Source organism: Scyliorhinus canicula, chromosome 1 (assembly GCF_902713615.1).
Source record: "Scyliorhinus canicula chromosome 1, sScyCan1.1, whole genome shotgun sequence".
Lineage (NCBI taxonomy): Eukaryota > Metazoa > Chordata > Chondrichthyes > Carcharhiniformes > Scyliorhinidae > Scyliorhinus > Scyliorhinus canicula.
This window is the reverse complement of record NC_052146.1, coordinates 186,961,236-186,981,138: the sequence shown is the minus strand read 5'-3', so window position 1 is coordinate 186,981,138 and position 19,903 is coordinate 186,961,236. Positions and strand designations below refer to the sequence as shown.

Sequence of the window (19,903 nt, the reverse complement as noted above, 5' to 3'; positions counted from 1 at the left end):
AATAAAAATTATTTTTAAAAAAATGTCCTAACCAACAGGGGGCCCAGCAGGTCTGTGAGCATTTTGTAAAATTCGACCGGGAACCCATCCGGCCCCGGTGCCTTCCCCGACTGCATGCTGCCTATGCCTTTGAACAGCTCCTCCAGCTCAATCGGCGCCCCTCCTCCACCTTCGGAAATCTCAGCCTGCCTAAAAAGCGCTCCATTCCCCCCCCCCTCCACCGGGGGCTCAACCGGTACAATTCCCCATAAAAGTCCCTGAAGACCCCATTAATGTCCACCCCCCTTCGCACCACATTTCCTCCACTATCCATCACTCCACCAATCTCCCTGGCCACGTCCCGCTTACAGAGCTGATGCGCCAGCATCCTACTCGCCTTCTCCCCATATTCGTACACCGCTCCCTGTGCCTTCCTCCACTGAGCTTCTGCCTTTCTGGTGGTCAGTAAGTCAAACTTGGCCTGAAGGTTACGCCGCTCCCTCAGCAATCCCTCCTCCGGATCCTCCGCGTTTCTCCTGTCCACCCTCACCATCTTCCCCCACCAATCTCTCCCTCTCTCTTTGCTCTCCCCTCTCCCTATGGGCTCGGATGGAAATCAACTCCCCTCTAATCACCGCCTTTAATGCCTCCCAAACCGTCCCCACCCGGACCTCCCCATTATCATTGGCCTCTAAGTACCTCTTGATACACCCCGAACCCGCCCGCCCACCTTCTCATCCGCCAGCAGCCCCACCTCCAGGCGCCAGAGCGGGCGCTGGTCCCTCTCCTCCCCCAGCTCAAGGTCTACCCAGTGCGGGGCATGATCCAAAATGACTATGGCCGAATACTCGGCATCCTCCACCCTCGAAATCAGCCCCCTCCTCAGAAAAAAAAAATCGATCCGGGAATAGGCTTTATGCACGTGGGAGAAAAATGAATACTCCCTGGCCCTCGGCCTCGCGAACCTCCAAGGATCCACCCCACCCATCTGATCCATAAACCCCCTCAACACCTTAGCCGCCGCGGGTCTCCTGCCTGTCCTGGACATGGATCGATCCAATGGGGGATGCAGCACTGTATTAAAGTCCCCCCCGTCCCCCCCCCCAGTATCAGGCCCCCCGTCTCTAGATCCGGAATGCGGCCCAACATGCGCCGCATAAAACCCGCATTGTCCCAGTTTGGGGCATAGACATTCACCAGCACCACCCGCTCCCGTCTGAAGACTTTGTTGACGGTACCTCAGCCGTTCTCGCCGGCTCTGTACTCCACAAGCCTGGTGGTAGTGGCAGCCCTGAGTGTGTGGGGGCAGTGGAGACAGCACATGGGGCTGGAAGGGGAGTCGGTGTGGTCACTGATCTGTGACGACCACCGGTTCTCTCTGGGGGTGCTAGACGGGGGAGGGGGGGGCGCGCTTTAGGAGGCGGCAGGGAGCAAGAGATTCAGAGATCTTTTTATTGAGGAGGGTTTCCCGAGTTTGGAGGAGCTAGAGGAGGAGTTTGAGTTGCCAGGTGGGAATGGGTTCCGGTACTTGCAAGTGCGGGATTTTGTTCGGAGGCAGGTCCCAGGCTTCCTGCACTCCCACTAAGGGCGCTACAGGACAAGGTGATGTCAAAAACAGGGGTTGGGGAGGGGATGGTGTCGGAAATATATAAGGAACTGATGGAGTGGGAAGATGTTCCAATAGGGGATGTGAAGGGAAAGTGGAAGGAAGAGTTGGGAAGAGAGTTAGAAGTCAGGTTATGGGAGGAGGCCCTGAGGAGAGTCAATGCATCCTTGTCGTGTGCCAGGCTTAGCCTGATCCAATTCAAGGTGGTCCACAGGACTCATATGACTGTGGCCTGGATGAGTAGGTTTTTTGAGGAGGTGGAGGACCGGTGTGGGCGGTATGGGGGAAGGTCCTGCAAATCATGTGCATATGTTCTGGTCGTCTCCGAGGCTGAGGGGATTTTGGCAGTGTTTCACGGATGACATGTCAGAGGTCCTAGAAGGGAGGGTAACTCCAAGTTCAGAGGTGGCAATATTTAGAGTGTCGGAAGATCCGGGGGCGGGGAGGCGGTCGACATTTTGGCCTTTGTCTCCCTCGTGGCCCGGACGGGTTCGGCTGGGATGGAGGGACCTGGAGCCTCCAAAGTCGGGGGTTTGGGTCAGCGACATGGCGGGGTTTCTCAGGTTGGAGAAAATCAAATTCTCCTTGAGGGGTTCGTTACAGGGATTCGCTCTGAGGTGGCAGCCGTTCATCGACTTCTTCAAGGATAATTAGGCCATCAGCTTGGGTGGGGGGGGGGGGGGGTAGGGGAGGCATGGAAGTGACAAATAAGAGTTCGAAAACCAATGAAGGGAGAACCGTGAGATGGAGTAGTTACATGGACCAGGATAGTTCGGGTTTATGCTTTGGGGGGGGGGGATATGCTTATGTTATTATGGGGTTTTGAGTTTGTTGGATCACTTTGTTTAAAAATGTTAAAATTATAAATGCCTTGATAAAATATTTTCGAAAAAAGAATACAGTGAATACACTACCCTTAACTGCTATCTTTATTCCCACTCAAATAACAAGGAATCCACTTTTAAGATACTATTATCACCCAAGAATACCGGCTGTACAGAGATGTTCTTGGAGAAAAAAAGATCTTGTGCCAGTGCTTTAAAGAAAAGTTCTGAACACTGTCAGAACCATGCAGAAACTCTGGTTGTATCTCTTCAGAAGCTGCTTCTTTTCACCTTCTGATCAGACCAGTCTGATCTGCTTGGAAAAAATGCTAATCTGTCTGCAGAATTATGTTTAACTGAACAGAAAGCACAGCATGGTAGCACAGTGGTTAGCACTGTGGTTTCATTGCGGCAGGGTCCCAGGTTCGATTCCTGGCTTGGGTCATTGTCTGTGCAGAGTCTGTGTGTTCTCCCTGTGTCTCCGTTGGGTTTCTCTGGGTGCTCCGGTTTCCTCCCAGAAGTCCTGAAAGATGTGCTGTTAGGTAATTTGGACATTCTGAATTCTCCCTCCGAACAGGCGCCGGAGTGTGGAGACTAGGGGATTTTCACAGTAACTTCATTGCAGTGTTAATGTAAGCCTACTTATGACAATAATGATTATTATTATAAAAAAACTGCTTGACTTCTGTTCACAGCTTCATCCAACTCCCAACCAAACATTTCTCTACAAAATGCCTGATATCTTATCTCCACCCAGTAACGGCATCTTACCAAGCTAAAACCTAATTAACTCCACAGGGAGTGGAGGAGATGAAGGAAACAAAACTGCATTAGCGCAAGCTTTTTTACAAAGGCTAATTGCACCCTGGTACCCAAAACCTTAGTTGTCTTTCGAACTAGGATTTCTTTTAAAGCATGACTGCAGCAGTCAACCACACCCAGGCGTTTAACCCTTACTGCACTAAATACCTACAATGAAATACATCTGAAATTCTTGTATTCATCGCAGGAAGGTTATGCTGGAACTGTATAAAACGTTGGATAGGCCACAGGTAGAGTATTGTGTGCAGCTCTGAAATCCACATTGTACGAGGGATGTGATAGCACTGGGGATTTTCCAGGATGTTGTCTGGGCTTGAGAGTTTTAGTTACGAAGAGAGTTTGGATAGACTAGGTTTATTTTCCTTGGAGCAGAGAAGACTGAGGGGGGCATGATTGAAATCTAGAAAATTATGAGGGACATGGTCAGAATAGACAGGAAGTAACTGTTTTGCCCTTGGTGGAAGGATCAATGATCATAGATTTTTGGTAAGGGGCTGGAGGTTCAGAGGGAATGTGTGAATAAACCTTTTCACCCAGAGGGTGGTGGGAGTCTGGAACGCAGTGTCTGAAAGGTTGGAGGCAGAGACGCTAATAATATTTTAAAAGTATTTAGAGTGCATTTGCAATGACAAGACCTACAAGGCTTTAAACCAAGTTCCTGAAAATGGGATTAGAATGGTTAAGTGGTTTTTTTTTGACCTGCACTGTTGCACTGTGCTGAAGAGTCTTTTCTGTGCCGTAGACTTCAGTGACTTACCATCAGTTCTTGCCGTACCTGGTCTGATGCTGCTATTAAAGATTGGGTAGTGATCAAATCCTGAGTGCAAGAATTATTGTAAAAGCACTGCAAAGGGAAAACAGTTAAACCTTAATTCCCTCCTTGGTGTATTGTTGAGAATTTGAGTAAGTTAATTGGTTTCAATACTTGTTTGTGCTGATGATATTTGACAACATGTACCTAAGGACTGAGAACTTTCATGTTTCACAATTTCAGTTGCTACAATATTTAACTGAATGACTTAGTTTTTCATCGCCCAAACTTAAAAATTCTTGTTGCAAGATCTTAGTTCTATTGCCATCTAGTGGGAGTTAATTTCACTGCAATTAATGCACATGGGATTGCTTTGTTACACAGTTATACCTTGAATCAACGTACAAATAGTTCTATTCTGCTTGCTTTGCGACAGTGTTCTGACAAATTATTTTGCGGAGCCAAGTTAACCTCAAACAGGAAACTCAGCAGCAGTTGCCATGTCAACCGGGACCTTTTCTGTTATATTGGGCTAAGTTCCAGATGCAAGAACGGAAGAGTTTTCTCTTGTTAACTGAAGATGACATGCAACAAGCCTGTGCTTTTTGGCTTTCCTCGAAATTTACCTTTTTCAACCAATTAAAGCATTGTTTTTCAAACTTTTTTTCCTGGGACCCACTTTTCCCAACTGGCAGACCTTCGGGACCCACGCCGACCAACCTTCGGGACTCATCTTATTCCAAATGCTTCATGCATTAAGATGCAGAGCCTTTTAGGCTTAACCTTTGTCCATTTTTTAATCCTCTGAACGTTTCTTTGTACTGTGACTCTATTTGCCTCTCTCCCTTGATTACGATGTCTACCATTTTTGCATTTTACTGTTCTTATTCTTATTACTTTTTTTCATTTTTTAATACTGTCCTTGTTTTTCTTAGCCATGTCCCTCTGCTTAGGTTCCCAACCCCTTACCATTCTAGTGGGATGGTGTAAATATTGAACACTCTCTCAAACAACTGTTAAAACTGGGGGTTAACCGCAAATTTCCAAACTGGAACTGATAGCTTTTGTTTCGTAAATGTTTTAAGGATTATAAAACAAAGTTGAGTAGATGGGATTAAAATACAGACCGGTCATGATCTCATTAAATGGCAGAACCGACATGAGGAAGAATAATTTATTTCTGTATCTGCATTCCAAGCTACCTTTTTGGAATGATCAGGTTTTCAAATTCTCCCTCTACATGTTGCCTGTTAAAGTTAATTCTACCATCCCCTCTTCATAAAGAAGAAGTAAGTCTGAGATAAAAGCAAATTACTGCGGATGCTGGAATCTGAAACCAAAAAGAAAATGCAGGAAAATCTCAGCAGGTCTGAGATGACTCATCTAGACTCGAAAAGTTAGTTCTTTTCTCTTCCTACAGATGCTGCCAGACCTGCTGAGATTTTCCATCAATTTCTTTTTGGACTAAGTCTGAGAGCGGAAATGAGGTGTCATTGTTTTGCTGAGACCATTATTCTCTCACGAATGACGATCTCTGGTCCTGAACTAGAAGCTAAACAAATTTGGCATGTCTGCATCGACTCTCACAAACTTCTACAGATGTGCGATAGAGAGCATCCTATCTGGCTGCATCACAGCCTGGTATGGCAACTGCTCAGTCCAAGATCGGAAGAAACTGCAGACTGTGGTGAACTCAGCCCAACGCATCACACAAACTTGCCACCCCCACATTGATTCTGTAGACACCTCCCGCTGCCTCAGGAAGGTACACAGCATTATCCGAGACCCCCCCCCCCCCCCCCCCCCCCCAGGCATTGCCTTCTTCCAGACCCTGCCATCAGGCAGAAGGTACAGAAGTCTGAAGACAACTCACATCCAGACATAGGAACAGCTTTATCCCCCACAGCTACAAGACTCCTCAACAACTCTCCCTCGGACTGATATGTTCCCTGTAAGAAGACTATTCACGACGCCCTTTGCTGTTCTTGCTCATGTATTTGCTTTGTTTGGCCCCTTGTTCTGCACTGTAACCAATCACTGTTTGTCGATGTACCATTTGTCAATGTTCTCTGTTGATTATTCTTTTGTCTACTATGTATGTACTGTGTACATTCCCTTGGCCGCAGAAAAATACTTTTCACTGTACTTCGGTACATGTTACAATAAATACAATTAAATCAAAATCGAATTCCACATACAACTCAGCTCCCAGTGAATGCTGAGAATTTTTTGTTTTTTTAAATTTAGAGTTTCTAATTTTTTTTCCCCAATTAAGGGGCAATTTAGCGTGGCCAATTCACCTACCCTCCACGTCTTATGGGTTGTGGGGGTGAGACCCATTGACACGGGGAGAGTAAATGCTGAAAATAATTAACATGTCCTATCCAAGCTGCAATTTCCAAACAAATTTCAGCTAGTGCTTGGGGTGATAACCCCACTGTTCGTGTGTCTTCAGCACAGCGCCATGGGACCATTTACAACAGAATGAGAGATGGACTGGTGACTGGGCTCCAACCCAAAACCTTGTGGCTGCAGTTAAAATTCCTGCTTGATCATGAGGAAAGCTAGGGAGGTATTTGCAAAACAAATCCTTCAATTAAAACTTTATTTTAAGTTCTCTCAAGGCCTGAGCAGGAGAGCAGCGTGATCCTACAACAGGAAACAAAAAGAACGTAGAAATCAGGTGCTGAGACCGTTAGCTCCGTGACCCTTCTGAAACCCGCCCACATCCGTGGTCACAACCCCTGTCACTTTGAGAACCCCTGGGTAAAAGTAACTTGCTCAGTTAAATGTACTGAAATTGGAAGGAACCCAATGAAGTAGCTCATTGAAGCATTTTCGCTGCAGAGTGGCAGCATGCAGGATCTTTTCCAGGATTTCTTATTGTCAGCTGACCTTCAAAGAAATGTGCAGTGCACATGGGTGCTCTTGCTGGCCTTGTGATACTGCTATGAGCTGGTGGCCCCTGCTTGTGAAAAGTAGAAACATTAATTTTACTTTGCAATTTGTGAACAAAAAAGCTTCATTTTGCAGATTTACGTATTTATACCTTTTACTGTTGCCTTAAAGGTAAAGTCACCATAATCCCACATGACCATAGTCTGCTTTCCGCTTTGAGGGGGAGAGCTGACTGGTGGTGCTTTCACCTGAGGATCACCACACCTCCGGTGAGGGGCAAGGTGGACCTTCATGAATAACCTCAGTGGGGCAGCACGGTGGCACAGTGGTTAGCATTGCTGCCTACGGCGCTGAGTACCCGGGTTCGAATCCCGGCCCTGGGTCACTGTCCGTGTGGAGTTTGCACATTCTCCCCGTGTCTGCATGGGTTTCGCCCCCACAACCCAAACAGATGTGCAGGATAGGTGGATTGGCCACGCTAAATCGCCCCTTAATTGGAAAAGGTAATTGGGTACTCTTATAAAAAAATTAAAAAAAATTAAAAACATTTTTTAATGAATAACCTCAGTGGGTACAGGAATTGAACCTGCACTGCTGGCCTCGCCCTGCATCACGAACCAGCTGTCTAGCCAACTGGGCTAATGGTCACCGTTACTAAAACTAGCTTTCAATTCCAGATTTATTTATTGAATTTAAATTCCACTAGCTGTTTCAGTGGGATTTGAACTCATAGCCCAGAGCATTAACCTCTGGACTGCTGATATTATCACTGTACCATTGTCTCCTCGCCCTATGTCAGTGGATCTTAAGATGTGCAATTTCATGTATACTCTTTAATATCTTTAGCCTTTGTTGTTGAAAATGTCAGTTGTTTAATTGTATATTACACATTTAATACTATGGTAAGATATTGTGTGTTATCGTGCTTCTGTTTTTGGTCTCATCCACCTGAACAGCAATAACTTTGAATGTACTTTTTGGTTTTTCCCCGCAGATGACACTTCAGAACTCTCCTATTAACTATATTACCTCAATTCAGATGTTCAATCGCACTTACACTCTCTACTCACACAGGTTAGTAGAATTTCCCCTTTCTAATTCTGCTGGACAATGTCATGATTGTACAAACAAAAACTGTATATAACAAACTTTAAATCTAAGCAGTTAGTAAAATAAACCTGGTTAACTATTGAAATCACGTTTAAATTATGCAAAATTTCAGGGGGAGTTTATACGTCTTCATTTGTTCTCCCCTACCATTGAAGTCACTTTAGAGATCAAATGTGAATATATCCTTCATGAAACCAATGTCAGCACAGATCAAAGACATGTTTTATTAGGTTGTAGGTGTCTCCAAAACCAGGTGAATGCTTGAATCCTGCTGTGTGTTCATTCCTACTATTTCAGTCCTGATGAGAGGGTCCTGTTGAAAACATTTCAACATCAGAAATTGTTCTGTCAGAGATTCGCTGACCAGTCCACATACTTGTTTGAACATCGGAGCCTATTTGTCATCAATGACTTTAACCTTTATTTCTTCCCTCTGCAAGGTTTTGTTACATGTGGACTCCCAGGTATTTCAGCCATGACATGCCTACAGTCCTCCATTTTGCATTTTTATCAATTTGTGCCAGTTGCAAAGGTATTTTTTCAGCACCAAACCTATCAAGGTCCATTGTTCACAATTGCTGCTTAAAGCAATTGCCTCAATAGGTACTGGATTCTCCAGGCAACGCCTCAAGCCAGCCTACCCAATTCAAAACATCATGGAGAACAGATTGTTGAACTTTGACCATAGAAGCAAACCTTAAGTCACAACTTTGGATGTTATAAAAGTACTACCATATAGATTGAGTGGAGAATATTGAATGAAGTGATGTCTACTGAATCTTATATTTTCAAAGTTGATTCATAAGATTCAGATTTTTCTAAGTTTGAGCATTGGTTTATAATTCCTGGCCCAGCTTCTGCTTTAACACGGGTGGAATCCTTTTGACAAAGAGATGCCAGTAAAGACTCTAGATGCTTTTTAGATTTTTCACCCCGTTGATGATGATTGATTTCTATCTGAATGTTGTAACATTGAGTGTTAAGATTTGCATAGTAATTTTGAAAATTCTTTCTTGAGAAATGAGCATCGCGAACAAGGCCAGCATTTGTTGCACATTCCTAGTCACCATTGAGAAGGCAATGGTGGCTGGTTACATTCCTGAACGCTGCAGTCCTTGTTTTGAAGGTACAGCTGTTGTGCTGTTGGGTAGATAGGTCTGGGATTTTAACCCAGCAACAACAAAGACAATATATGTCCGAGTGGCAATGACATGTGGTAGTTGTCAATCAAGTGGACAATTTTGTCAATAGGCTCATTTTAATTTTGGTTCCAAGTCTAAAATCTTGAAAATGTCGCATTATCTAATAGTTACACAGACAATTTTGTGAACTTAATTTCACAGAATCCCGATCGTGTTCCTTTCTCTGCTGAATTAATCGCTTAATCAGTAAGATGGCAATTCTTTTTTCATACAATAGTTTTGCTACATATTTTTAAAATAATTCTTAAAACGCAACACTTTTTTGCTATAGAATGAGTCTTCAACTTTAAAAAAAGAAACAAAACTCAAGTCTCTACCGTATTGTGGACGGCACGGTAGCACAGTGGTTACCATTGTTGCTTAACAGAGCCAGGGACCCAGGTTCAGTTCCCAGCTTGGGTCACTGGCTGTGCGGAGCCTGCAAGTTCTCCCGGTGTCTGCGTGGGTTTCCTCCGGGTGTTCCGGTTTACTCCCAGAGGTCCCAAAATACGTGCTGGTTCGGTGAATTGGGCATTCTGAATTCTCCCTCAGTTCCCACAGGGGCGACATAATGGGGCTGCTTAAGCGATTTGGGGATTTTTCAGGATATAAATTGAATTTGGAGAAGAGCGAGTGCTTTTTGGTCTCCCCTCCAGGGATGGGAGCTGGATTGGGGGGGGGGGGGGGTTGCCATTTCGTGTGGCGGCTACCCATTTCAGGTATCTAGGGGTGCAGGTGGCTCGGGATTGAGCCCGGCTCGGTAAATTGAATTTTAGAAGCGTGACAGACAGTGTCAAGGCAGATTTGTTGAGGTGTGAGAGTCTCCCCCTATCATTGGCAGGCAGGGTGCAGGCAGTAAAGATTAATATTTTACTGCAGTTTTTGTTGTTCCTGGTGTTTAGTGGTCTTGCCAAAAGCATTTTTTATGGTGGTGGAACGGTTGTTTTTGTTGTTTGTCTGGGCAGGCAAGGTAGTGAGCATTCGGAAGACGATGCTTCAGAGAGGGCAACAGGCAGGGGGTTTGGCTCTGCCAGATCTGCTGTATTATTATTGGACGGCGAACGCTGAGAACGTGCGGGGCTGGGGTAGGGAGCCGGAGGCAATGTGGGTGATGATGGGGCAGGCTCTTGTCGGGGTTACGGGCGATGGCAAAGGCACCGCTTCCAATTGTCCTGGGGAAATATTCGGGTAGTCTGGTAGTTGTGGCCGCAGTGGTGAAGATATGGAGGCAATTTCGGCAACATTTTAAGTTGGGGGCGGGGTCGAGGCTGATGAAGATCCGAGAGAATCATGTGTTTGAGCCGTCGAGATTGGATGCTAGGTTTCTGGGATGGGTGGAGCAGATAGTGGTGGAAATTAAGGATTTATTCTTGGAAGGGCGGTTTGCGAGTTGGAGCAGTTGATAAAGAAGTTTGGAATTCCATGGAGTGCCTATGCAGGTGTGGGATTTTGCAAGGAAGGTTTTCCTACATTTCTGGTGACACTGCCCTCATTGCTGGAGGGGTGCTGTCAGTGAGGGGATGGGGGGGGGGGGGGGGTTTTATCTCAGGGCATATATGATGAGGTCAAGGATGAGCCTATTGTTTGAGGAGGTGGAAGACACTTGCGAGTGATGTGGGAGGGGCCTGTCCAACCATATATATGTGTTCTGGTCCTGTCTGATGTTAGAGAAGTTTTAGGGTTCTTCCTTCAGCACCATGTCAGCGATCTTCCACTTAGAGCCTGGAGTTCTGGGGGCCATATTTGGGGTGTCAGAGCTGCAGCCGGGGACGGGGGTGAATGTTTTAGCCTTCGCCTCGCTGATTGCCTACAGGCGGGTCCTGTTGGGGTGGAAGTCAGCATCTCCACCCTGTGCCTCAGTGTGGCTGGGTCCTAATGGCATTCCTGTATCTCGAGACAATGAAGTTCACCTTGAAGGGGGGAGGGGGGGAGCGATTCAGGTCTACTTATTCCTCACTTTAAAGAGTTGGTTACTGTCAGCTGCTGTGGTGGTCGTTTCAGGAGAGGGTTGGAATGGGTGGGGCTATTTGAGTTATATGGGGGTTGGTTGGTAGGGAGGGTTCTTTTTGTTGGGGTTGTTTTGTTTCATGTATAAATGTAAAAAACAAAAAAATATGTATTTTTAAAATTCATTTCTTGGCTTAATAGCTTATTTTCCTCCTATTATTTTTAAATAGTTTAGTTTTCAATTAATACAACTGCACACACATTCTTTGGAATGTCAATTTCAGAGCACAGTCCAAATTCACATGATCATCTGCTTTAAATGTATAAAATTCATCCAAGCTTCATGATTTCGGTACCTGGCATATAACTCATTAGAACCTGTTGGAATGTAAGAATAACTGATTTTTATTTTGGTTACCAATTCAGTCTCCTACATTTCACTAATATTGCTTTCAATTTTTAGTTACCTAGGATTCGGTTTGATGTCAGCAAGACTGGAAATTTTAGGGGGAACTGAAGGTAGACCACGTAAGTTAGCAGACTGGCCATTATTTTTTCTACTTCGAGGTGCACACCCCCGGTCACCTGCTTAAGAGTGCGACAACTTAAGCTCATTATACTCCTTTAGTGGGAGTGCTGGAAGCTGCAAAGCTAAGTAATACGCCCTCAGATGCAGTCATCTTCTCTTCTTTCTTCCCCTTCCTCAACATGATTGAACAATGCATGAAGTTTGCACATTTACCAGACTCATGGACTTCACCATCTATAAGTCATGCCATTTCAACTTGGACTATATCACTAATCGTTTGTCATTGCTGGGCCAAAGTTATAGAATTCTGTATCTAGCAGCACTGAAGGAGTATCTTCAGCACTTAGACTGTGTTTCAAGGAGGTGACTCACCACCTTCTCTGGGGAGATGAGCAATTGGCAGCAGATGCTGGTCTTGCCGGCGATGCTCACATTCTGAGAATGAATTGTTTTCAAAGCTGCTTGTAAATCACATTTGTAACCCATGTACGAAGCTTGTTAATATACATATAACATTGCTATACCAGCCTCAAAGTGTAAATGGACAATTTGGCAACAGTGGGGCCAGCTGTACTGGCAGAACCTCTTTAATGATAGGGTTCTGTATTATAAAGTAGCAGTAACAAGGACAATGGGAATAGGTTGCATCATTTGTATCGGAGGTGGACATTTGCCAGAAACAACAGTGGCAAGAATAGAAAATGTTGGAAATACTGAGCAAGTCAGGCAGCATGTGTGGAGGAAGAAACAAACATAGTTAAATTTCAGGTTGATGATCTTTCATCAGAACTGGGAAATGTAAGGGAAGGGACAGCGGTGCAGTGGTTAGCACTAGTGCCTCACAGCACCAAGGACCCGGGTTCACTGTCCGTGTGGAGTTTGCACATTCTCCCTGTGCCTGCGTGGGTCTCACCCCCACAACCCAAAGATGTGCAGGGTAGTTGAATTGGCCACAATAAATTGCCCCTTAATTGGAAATAAAGAATTGAGTACTCTAAATTTATTTTTTTTAAAGTAAGGGATATAATTGGATTTGTGCAAGGGGTGAAGCGAGACATTTCAGACGCAGCATGGGTTCATGAAAGGCAGGTCATGTTTTACTAATTTAGTGGAATTCTTTGAGGATATTATGCGCATGGCCAGCAGGGAACCGATGGACACAGTGTATCTGGATTTCCAGAAGGCATTTGACAAGGTGCCGCACAAAAGGCTGCTGCATAAGATAAAGGTGCATGGCATTACGGGCAATGTATTTGCATGGATAGAATATTGGTTAACTGACAGAAAGCAAGGAGTGAGGATAAATGGGTGTTTTTCTGGTTGGCGATCAGTGGCTAGTGGTGTGCCTCGGGGATCAGTTTTGCATCCGCAATTATTTACAATTTGCATAGATGATCTGGAGTTGGGAACCAAGTGTAATGTGTCAAAGTTCGTAGATGACACTAAGGTGAGTGGTGGAGCCAAGTGTGCAGAGGACACAAAGTCTGCAGAGGTCAATAGATAGTTTAAGTGAGTGGGCAAGGATCTGGCAGATGGAGTACAATGTTGGTAGGAATAACAGTAAAATGAACTATTATTTAAATGATACAAAATTGCAGAATGCTGTTGTGCAGAGGGACCTGGGTGTCCTTGTGCATGAATTGCAAAAAGTTGATTTGCAGGTGCAGCAAGTAACTAAGAAGGCAAATGGAATGTTGTCCTTCATCGCTGGAGGATGGAGTTTAAAGGCAGGGAGGTTATGTTGCAGCTGTATATGGTGCTAGCGAGGCCACACCTGAAGTACTGTGTACAGTTTTGGTCCCCTTACTTGAGAAAGGATGTACTGGCACTGGAGGGTGGGCAGAAGAGATTCACCAGGTTGATTCCGGAGTTGAGAGGATTAGTTTGAGGAGAGACTAAGTAGACTGGGATTATATTCATTGGAATTTAGAAGAATGAGGGGTGTCTTATAGAAAAATATAAAATTATGAAGGGAATAGATTAGAAGCTGGGAGGTTGTTTCCACTGACAGGTGAAACTAGAACTAGGGGGCATAGCCTCAAAATAAGAGGGAGCAGATTTAGGACTGAGTTGAGGAACATCTTCACCCAAAGGGTTGTGAATCTCTGGAATTCTCTGCCCAGTGAAGCAGTTGAGGCTACCTCATTAAGTGTTTTTAAGGCAAAGATAGATAGATTTTTGAACAGAAAAGGAATAAAAGGTTCCGGTGACCAGGCAGGTAAGTGGAGCGGAGTCCACAAAAAGATCATCCATGATCTTATTGAATGGCAGAGCAGGCTAGAGGGGCCAGATGGCTTACTCTTGGGTATGAATGGGACAGGACAAAGGAAGATCTGTGAAAGGGTGGAAGACAGAAGAGATCAAATGACAGAAGAGTTAATCTTCCAGGGCCAAGTGGAATGGTGACGGGGGAAACAAAGAAGCATTAGATGGGCCTAGAGAAGTTGTGCTGCTGTCTGTAAGCAAAATTAAGGAAAAAAACAAAGCATGCAAAGAAAGGAAGCAGATGAAGGGTCAGATTTTCAATCTGAAATTGTTGAATTCAACATTGAGTTTGGAAGGCTGTAAATTGTCTGATTGAAAGATGGGTGCTGTTCCTCACGCTTACATTCAGCTTCAATAGGTTAGTGCAGGAGACCAAGGACATATGTACTAGCAAGTGAGCAAGGTGGAGAATTAAAATGATCAGCATCTACCTTGCCTCCTGCCCAAGATCCAGAAACTGGACTGCCCTGGTAGCCCTACCATTTCAGCCTGTTCCTGCCCAACTGAACTGTTTTCTTCAAAGCTTGACTCAATTTTATCTCCCCTTTTCAAGGCTCTCCTTAACTACATTTGTGACTCTTTTGATATACTCCATCACTTTAAAGTTTCCAATTTCCTGGCCCTAAGCATCATCTCTACATCATGGATGTCCAATCTCTCCACACCTCCACCAGGACTTATCTAAGGGCCCTCCACTTCTTCCTTGAACAGAGGTCCGACTAATTTCCATTGACCACCATGCTCCTCTGCTGCACTTGTTATCTGAACAAATTCTCCTTTAACACCTCTCACTTCAAATAAAAGGCTGTTGCTATGGGTAGCCATATGGGTCCTAGCCGTGCCTGTCTTTTTATGGGATATGTGGAGCATTCCTTGTTCCAGTCCTACTCAGTCACTCACCATCCAGACTTGGAAATACGTCACCGTTCGGACACTGTCTCTGGGTCAAATTTCTGGAACTCCCTAACAGCCATGTGGGTGCACCGGCACAAGGCATGGCAGTGGTTCAAGGAAGCAGCTCGCTACCACCTTCTCAAGGACAACTATAGATGGGCAATAATTGCTGACCAAGCCAACGATGCCAAGAACACCTTATTCCCTGCTGTTACCAGACTCCTAAACGACCCTCTTATGAACTGACCTTGTTAACACTGCACCCCTGTATGCTTCAACCGATGCCGGTGTTATGTAGTTACATTGTGTACCTTGTGTTGCCCTACTATGTATTTTCTTTTATTTCCTTTTCTTTTCATGTACTTAATGATCTGTTGAGCTGCTTGCAGAAAAATACTTTTCACTGTACCTTGGTACACGTGACAATAATCAAAATCCAACATCGCAAATCAACAAAAACAATCCTGATTTATTAATAGAAGTTAAATTCTACCAGCTGCATTGGTGGGATTTGAACCCCATGTTTGCGGAGCATTAGCCACTGGATTACTAGTCCACTGACGTTACCAATATGCCATAGTCTCCCCTCCCTGTGTCAGTGGATCCTAAAATATGCAATTTGATTTATACCTTTTAATATCTTCATTCAATGCCCTGTCATTTTGAGTCTCCGCCTAGCTGTCATGCTGAGATCTCTGTCCTTGGGCTGCAAAGCTCAAAATAAGCTTGAGGAACAGCACCTTTTTTTTGATTAGGCAATTAACGTTCTTTCTTTCTTGCCCCATCACCATTTCCTTTGACTCTGTAAGGCTGATGTCATTCAGTCTCTCCTATCCTCCACTCTATCTCAGAACTTCTGTTCATATTGTTCTTCCTTGTTCATGTCAAGGAACAACTTCCTTGTTCCATCTACCCCTTGTTCAAATACTATTACATCTCTCATTTCTTCCTAGATCTGATGAAAGGTCATCAACCTGAAACATTAACTCTTTCTCTCTCCACAGCTGCTGCATGGCCTGCTGAGTATTTCCATCATTCTGGTTGTATTTCAGATTTCCAACATCTGCAATATTTTGTCTTTTGAGTAGCAAGGATAGGTTGTGCATGAAATTAAGACGAGGGCTGTCATACAAAAGGTTGGCAACATCATATGCTCGTAGGTCAAACCATCCTTCTGAATATAATATGTTCAAGTTACCTGTTAATTTTTCCACCTTAGTCCACAACTTGGAACAGCTCATGGAAGGGACATTCTTTTAAAACTGGCAAAAGACAGCGTTGCTTGGAGCATTAACCTTTTTGTGTTGTAATCTTGCTTGTCTGCACAAGTTTGCAAGGGAATTAGAATAATGTTCTGTAAAAGCATAGAAAGCTGTGGATTGTTGTATTTTTTTTTTTAACCATCCTGACTCGGCTTAATGGACAGATTGAATAAAATTAAGTCTAGAGAAATTAATTCTATTTTTTGGAACACTTTAGCAATTATTTTAATTCTAAAATGGTCTGAGCAAAAAGGGAAATTCAGTTCTAACTAGCATTCTGACTTTGTAATTATACTGTCCTTTTACTGTTCACTTACAGTTGAGAAAGGACAAGAGCTGGTAAGTCCTTGCTTATCACCAGACTATAAAGCAGAATGGAAGCATGCTGAAATTGTTTACAGCATTAAAGGACAGAAAGCAGGTAACAGCCTATTTAAATTACATTTGCTTTTAACTTGTCAATCTCCTGACACAGTGGTAAATCACTCTAATAATGCACAGTATTTTACAGCACAAAGACCATTTGGCTCATTGTGCCTGGACCAGCTCATTTTTAGAACTATCAAATTTGTGGCACTTGTCAATTACAATAATTGTAACATGTTGAGGAAGACTGTATCTGAAGCTAGTCTGCATCTTAATACTGTATAAGCCTATATCCCAGACAGCAAAGTAAAGTCACAGACTCTCCCGGTTCCTCCCAGATACCCAGAACAAACTGGTTCATATAGTCTTGCGATGATTCCCTAATCCTTCCCCAAATGGGGACTGCTCTGCTCAATTTCCAACATAACGCATGTATTCTATTGCAGTATAATTTCAACATTAACATCTCTCCCCTGAGCTATCCCCAAATAACGAAGCCAGGTGGGTAAATTGAGCTAAGAAATAGGCCAGCCGAGATTTAATTGAATGGCTGAGCTGGCTCGAGGTACCAAAAGGCTTACTCCTGTTCCTACATACTTGTGAATGCATCAAGAGATGGTTTAATATGTCTCCGTTGCACCTTCATTAATTGGTCATTTTTTTTCATCACGCGATTATCTCTATATCTCACATTTGCAGCTCACTCTATTGTTGTGGTGTAATTGCTTGGTAGCACAGAAGAAAGGTGTATTGATTTTTTTTATCTCTCCATAAATGTTGGTGCTGCTCTGCAGTTCACCTGATAGTTGTGCCTGGATTGATTGTGCTTAGCCAGTAAAGCAAATGTCCTTTATTATTGTGAATAGAAAACCAATCACATCCTACTGTTTGGGCACCTAGACTTGCACTGAGTGTTCAATAATAGCTGAACCTACGTCACAAACATCCCTTAAAATGTGAATTAGACTGGCCAATAGAGAGAGTAAAGTGCTCCTGATCTGAATTTTACATCTTTTTCATCCTCTTGCAATTTGGGGCATATTGACCATTCTGCAGCCAAATTTCTGATTTTCCTGATCACTTTCCTGAGGAAAATAAACATGGTTTATTATTTTATCATGCTCCAATTAATTATGTGGTTAACTGGCTTCTCCATGTTTAAGCATTTGATTTTCAATTTTTGCTACACCAATATGAAACTGTGTAACTGGAGGTATTCTTTAATTCCTAGTTTTGTATGAAATACTGAAGCTGATAAAAATCTGAACACTTTTTTATTCCCCTGTCTGTCTATGTTGTAGGAGAACCTCTCTATGATTCCTGTTGTGCAAGGATAGAAAAAATACTCTATAAAAAAGTGCATAAGCCTGAAGAAGTGGGGAACTTAACATTTTATGCATTCTCCTACTACTATGACAGAGCGGTTGATGTTGGACTTATTGGTAAGTGCTGGGACTAATTGAAGTTTAGTTGTCTTGATGGTCTAGCGTGAATTAAGTCAGCAGTGTGATTGCAATGCAGATAAGAAGGTTTTAATGCTGAATTAGACGATCTGGATCAGAGATATTAAACTCCATCCTGCCACTCGCATGATGGGTGGAGGAGGATAAAAATGTAAAATCTGAACATTGATTGCAGAAAATAACGATTATGGTCCATCCAGCCTGACCTACATTATTGTGGTATTGTATCACATTATATACCCTTCACGAGCCCAAGCCAGTTGGGGGGCAAATTGGAGTGGGTAAGTAAGAATAGGGAGTTGAATGCATGGCTCAAATTATAGTAAGGAGAGAATAGGTTTTGATTCATGAGGCACTGGCATCTGTACTGGGGAAAGTGGGAACTGTACCATTGGGACAGTCTTCATCTGAGCCATGCTGAGGGCTAGTGTTCTGGCGATTCGTATAATCTGGGCAGTAGGGAAGGCTTTAAACTAAATAGTGGGTGGAAGGTGTGGTAGATTAAAGAGAAAGGTCAGGACAATGAAACAAGGTAGCTGAGTAAGATAACAAGGGTAATAATCAGAAAGGGACAGGGTTTACAGACTTGGGTTAGCAAATAAGGCCAGAGTTGGAAATAATAGTAAAAAGGCAGAACTAAAGGCTCTGTAGCTGAATTCGTGTAGTATTTGGAACAAAACTCAAAGAAATAAATATTACAGAGATGTAGCTGCAAAGTGACCAAGGCTCAGACGTTTGCTGCGTTTTGAAAGGACAGAAAGCTAGGAAAAGGTGGTGGGTTGGCTCTGTTAATTAAGGATGTCATTGGTATGATGTGGTTCTAACGATCAAGATATAGGCCGGGATTTATACCCGCCTTGCCACAGGTGTAAATGACAAGGGGGCTCAAGATCTCGAGTGAGGCCAAAAACAAGATTTGCATCGGCAACATCTTGCAACATGATCATCCCCGCCTCCCGCCAGTGATGTATGGAGTTCTCGTCATGCAATACAAGAAACCCCATTTAAAGACATTATCATATCATTTGCGGGCTTCCCCATTTCTCCCCCCCCCCCCCCCGACATCACTTTAGCAATGTTTATAACAGGTCTGGAGTATTGTGAACATGGCGAAGAGAACCCACTGAAGGACGGATTGTACCTAAACTGGAGGGGCACCAATATCCTGGGTGGGAGGTTTGCTAGAGCTCTTCGGGAGGGTTTAAACTAGTTTGGCAGGGGGATGGGAATCAGAGCTATGGATCAGAGGATAGGGTACCTGTTGAACAGGCCGAAATAATATGCAGCAAGTCTGTGAGGAAGGATAGGCAGTTGATAGGGCAAAGTCGCACTCAGTGGACTGGGTTAAAGTGTGTCTGTTTCAATGCAAGGAGTGTCAGGAATATGGGAAATGAGCTTGGAGCATGGATCAGTACTTGGAACTACGATGTTGTGGCCATTACGGAGACATGGATTTCACAGCGGCAGGAATGGTTGTTAGATGTTCCGGGGTTTAGATGTTTTCAGAAGAATAGGGAGGGAGGTAAAAGAGGAGGGGGAGTGGTACTGTTAATTAGGGAATGCACCACAGCTGCAGAAAAGGGGGTAGTTGAGGAGGGTTTGTCTACTGAGTCAGTATGTGTGGAAGTCAGAAACAAGAAAGGAGCAGTTACTTTATTGGGAATTTTCTATAGACCCCCAATAGCAGCAAAGAGATAGAGGAACAGATTGGGTGGCAGATCTTGGAAAAGTGCAGAAGTAACATAGTTGTTGTCATGGGTGACTTCAACTTCCCTAATATTGACTGGAACCTCCTTAGTGCAAATAGTTTAGATGGAACGATTTTTGTCAGGTGTGTACAGGAAGGATTCCTGACTCAATTTGTAGATAGGCCGACTAGGGGGAGGCCATATTTGACTTGGTGCTCAACAACGAACCAGGCCAAGTGTCAGATGCCTCGGTGGGAGAGCATTTCGGTGACTGTTACCACAACTCCTTGACCTTTACCACAGTCATGGAGAGGGATA

The 19,903-nt window shown here is 44.0% G+C and overlaps 1 protein-coding gene across 1 annotated transcript in view; it reads left to right on the top strand.

Moving 5' to 3' along the window:
* The window catches only part of entpd6 (ectonucleoside triphosphate diphosphohydrolase 6), a 102,978-nt gene that overhangs the window by 73,114 nt on the left and 9,961 nt on the right, over nt 1-19,903 (top strand). The window contains exons 8-11 of the mRNA XM_038804827.1: nt 7,875-7,954; nt 11,582-11,646; nt 16,388-16,489; nt 17,736-17,876. Of these exons, the coding sequence (XP_038660755.1) occupies nt 7,875-7,954; nt 11,582-11,646; nt 16,388-16,489; nt 17,736-17,876 (388 nt within the window). The remainder of the gene's footprint in view (nt 1-7,874; nt 7,955-11,581; nt 11,647-16,387; nt 16,490-17,735; nt 17,877-19,903) is intronic.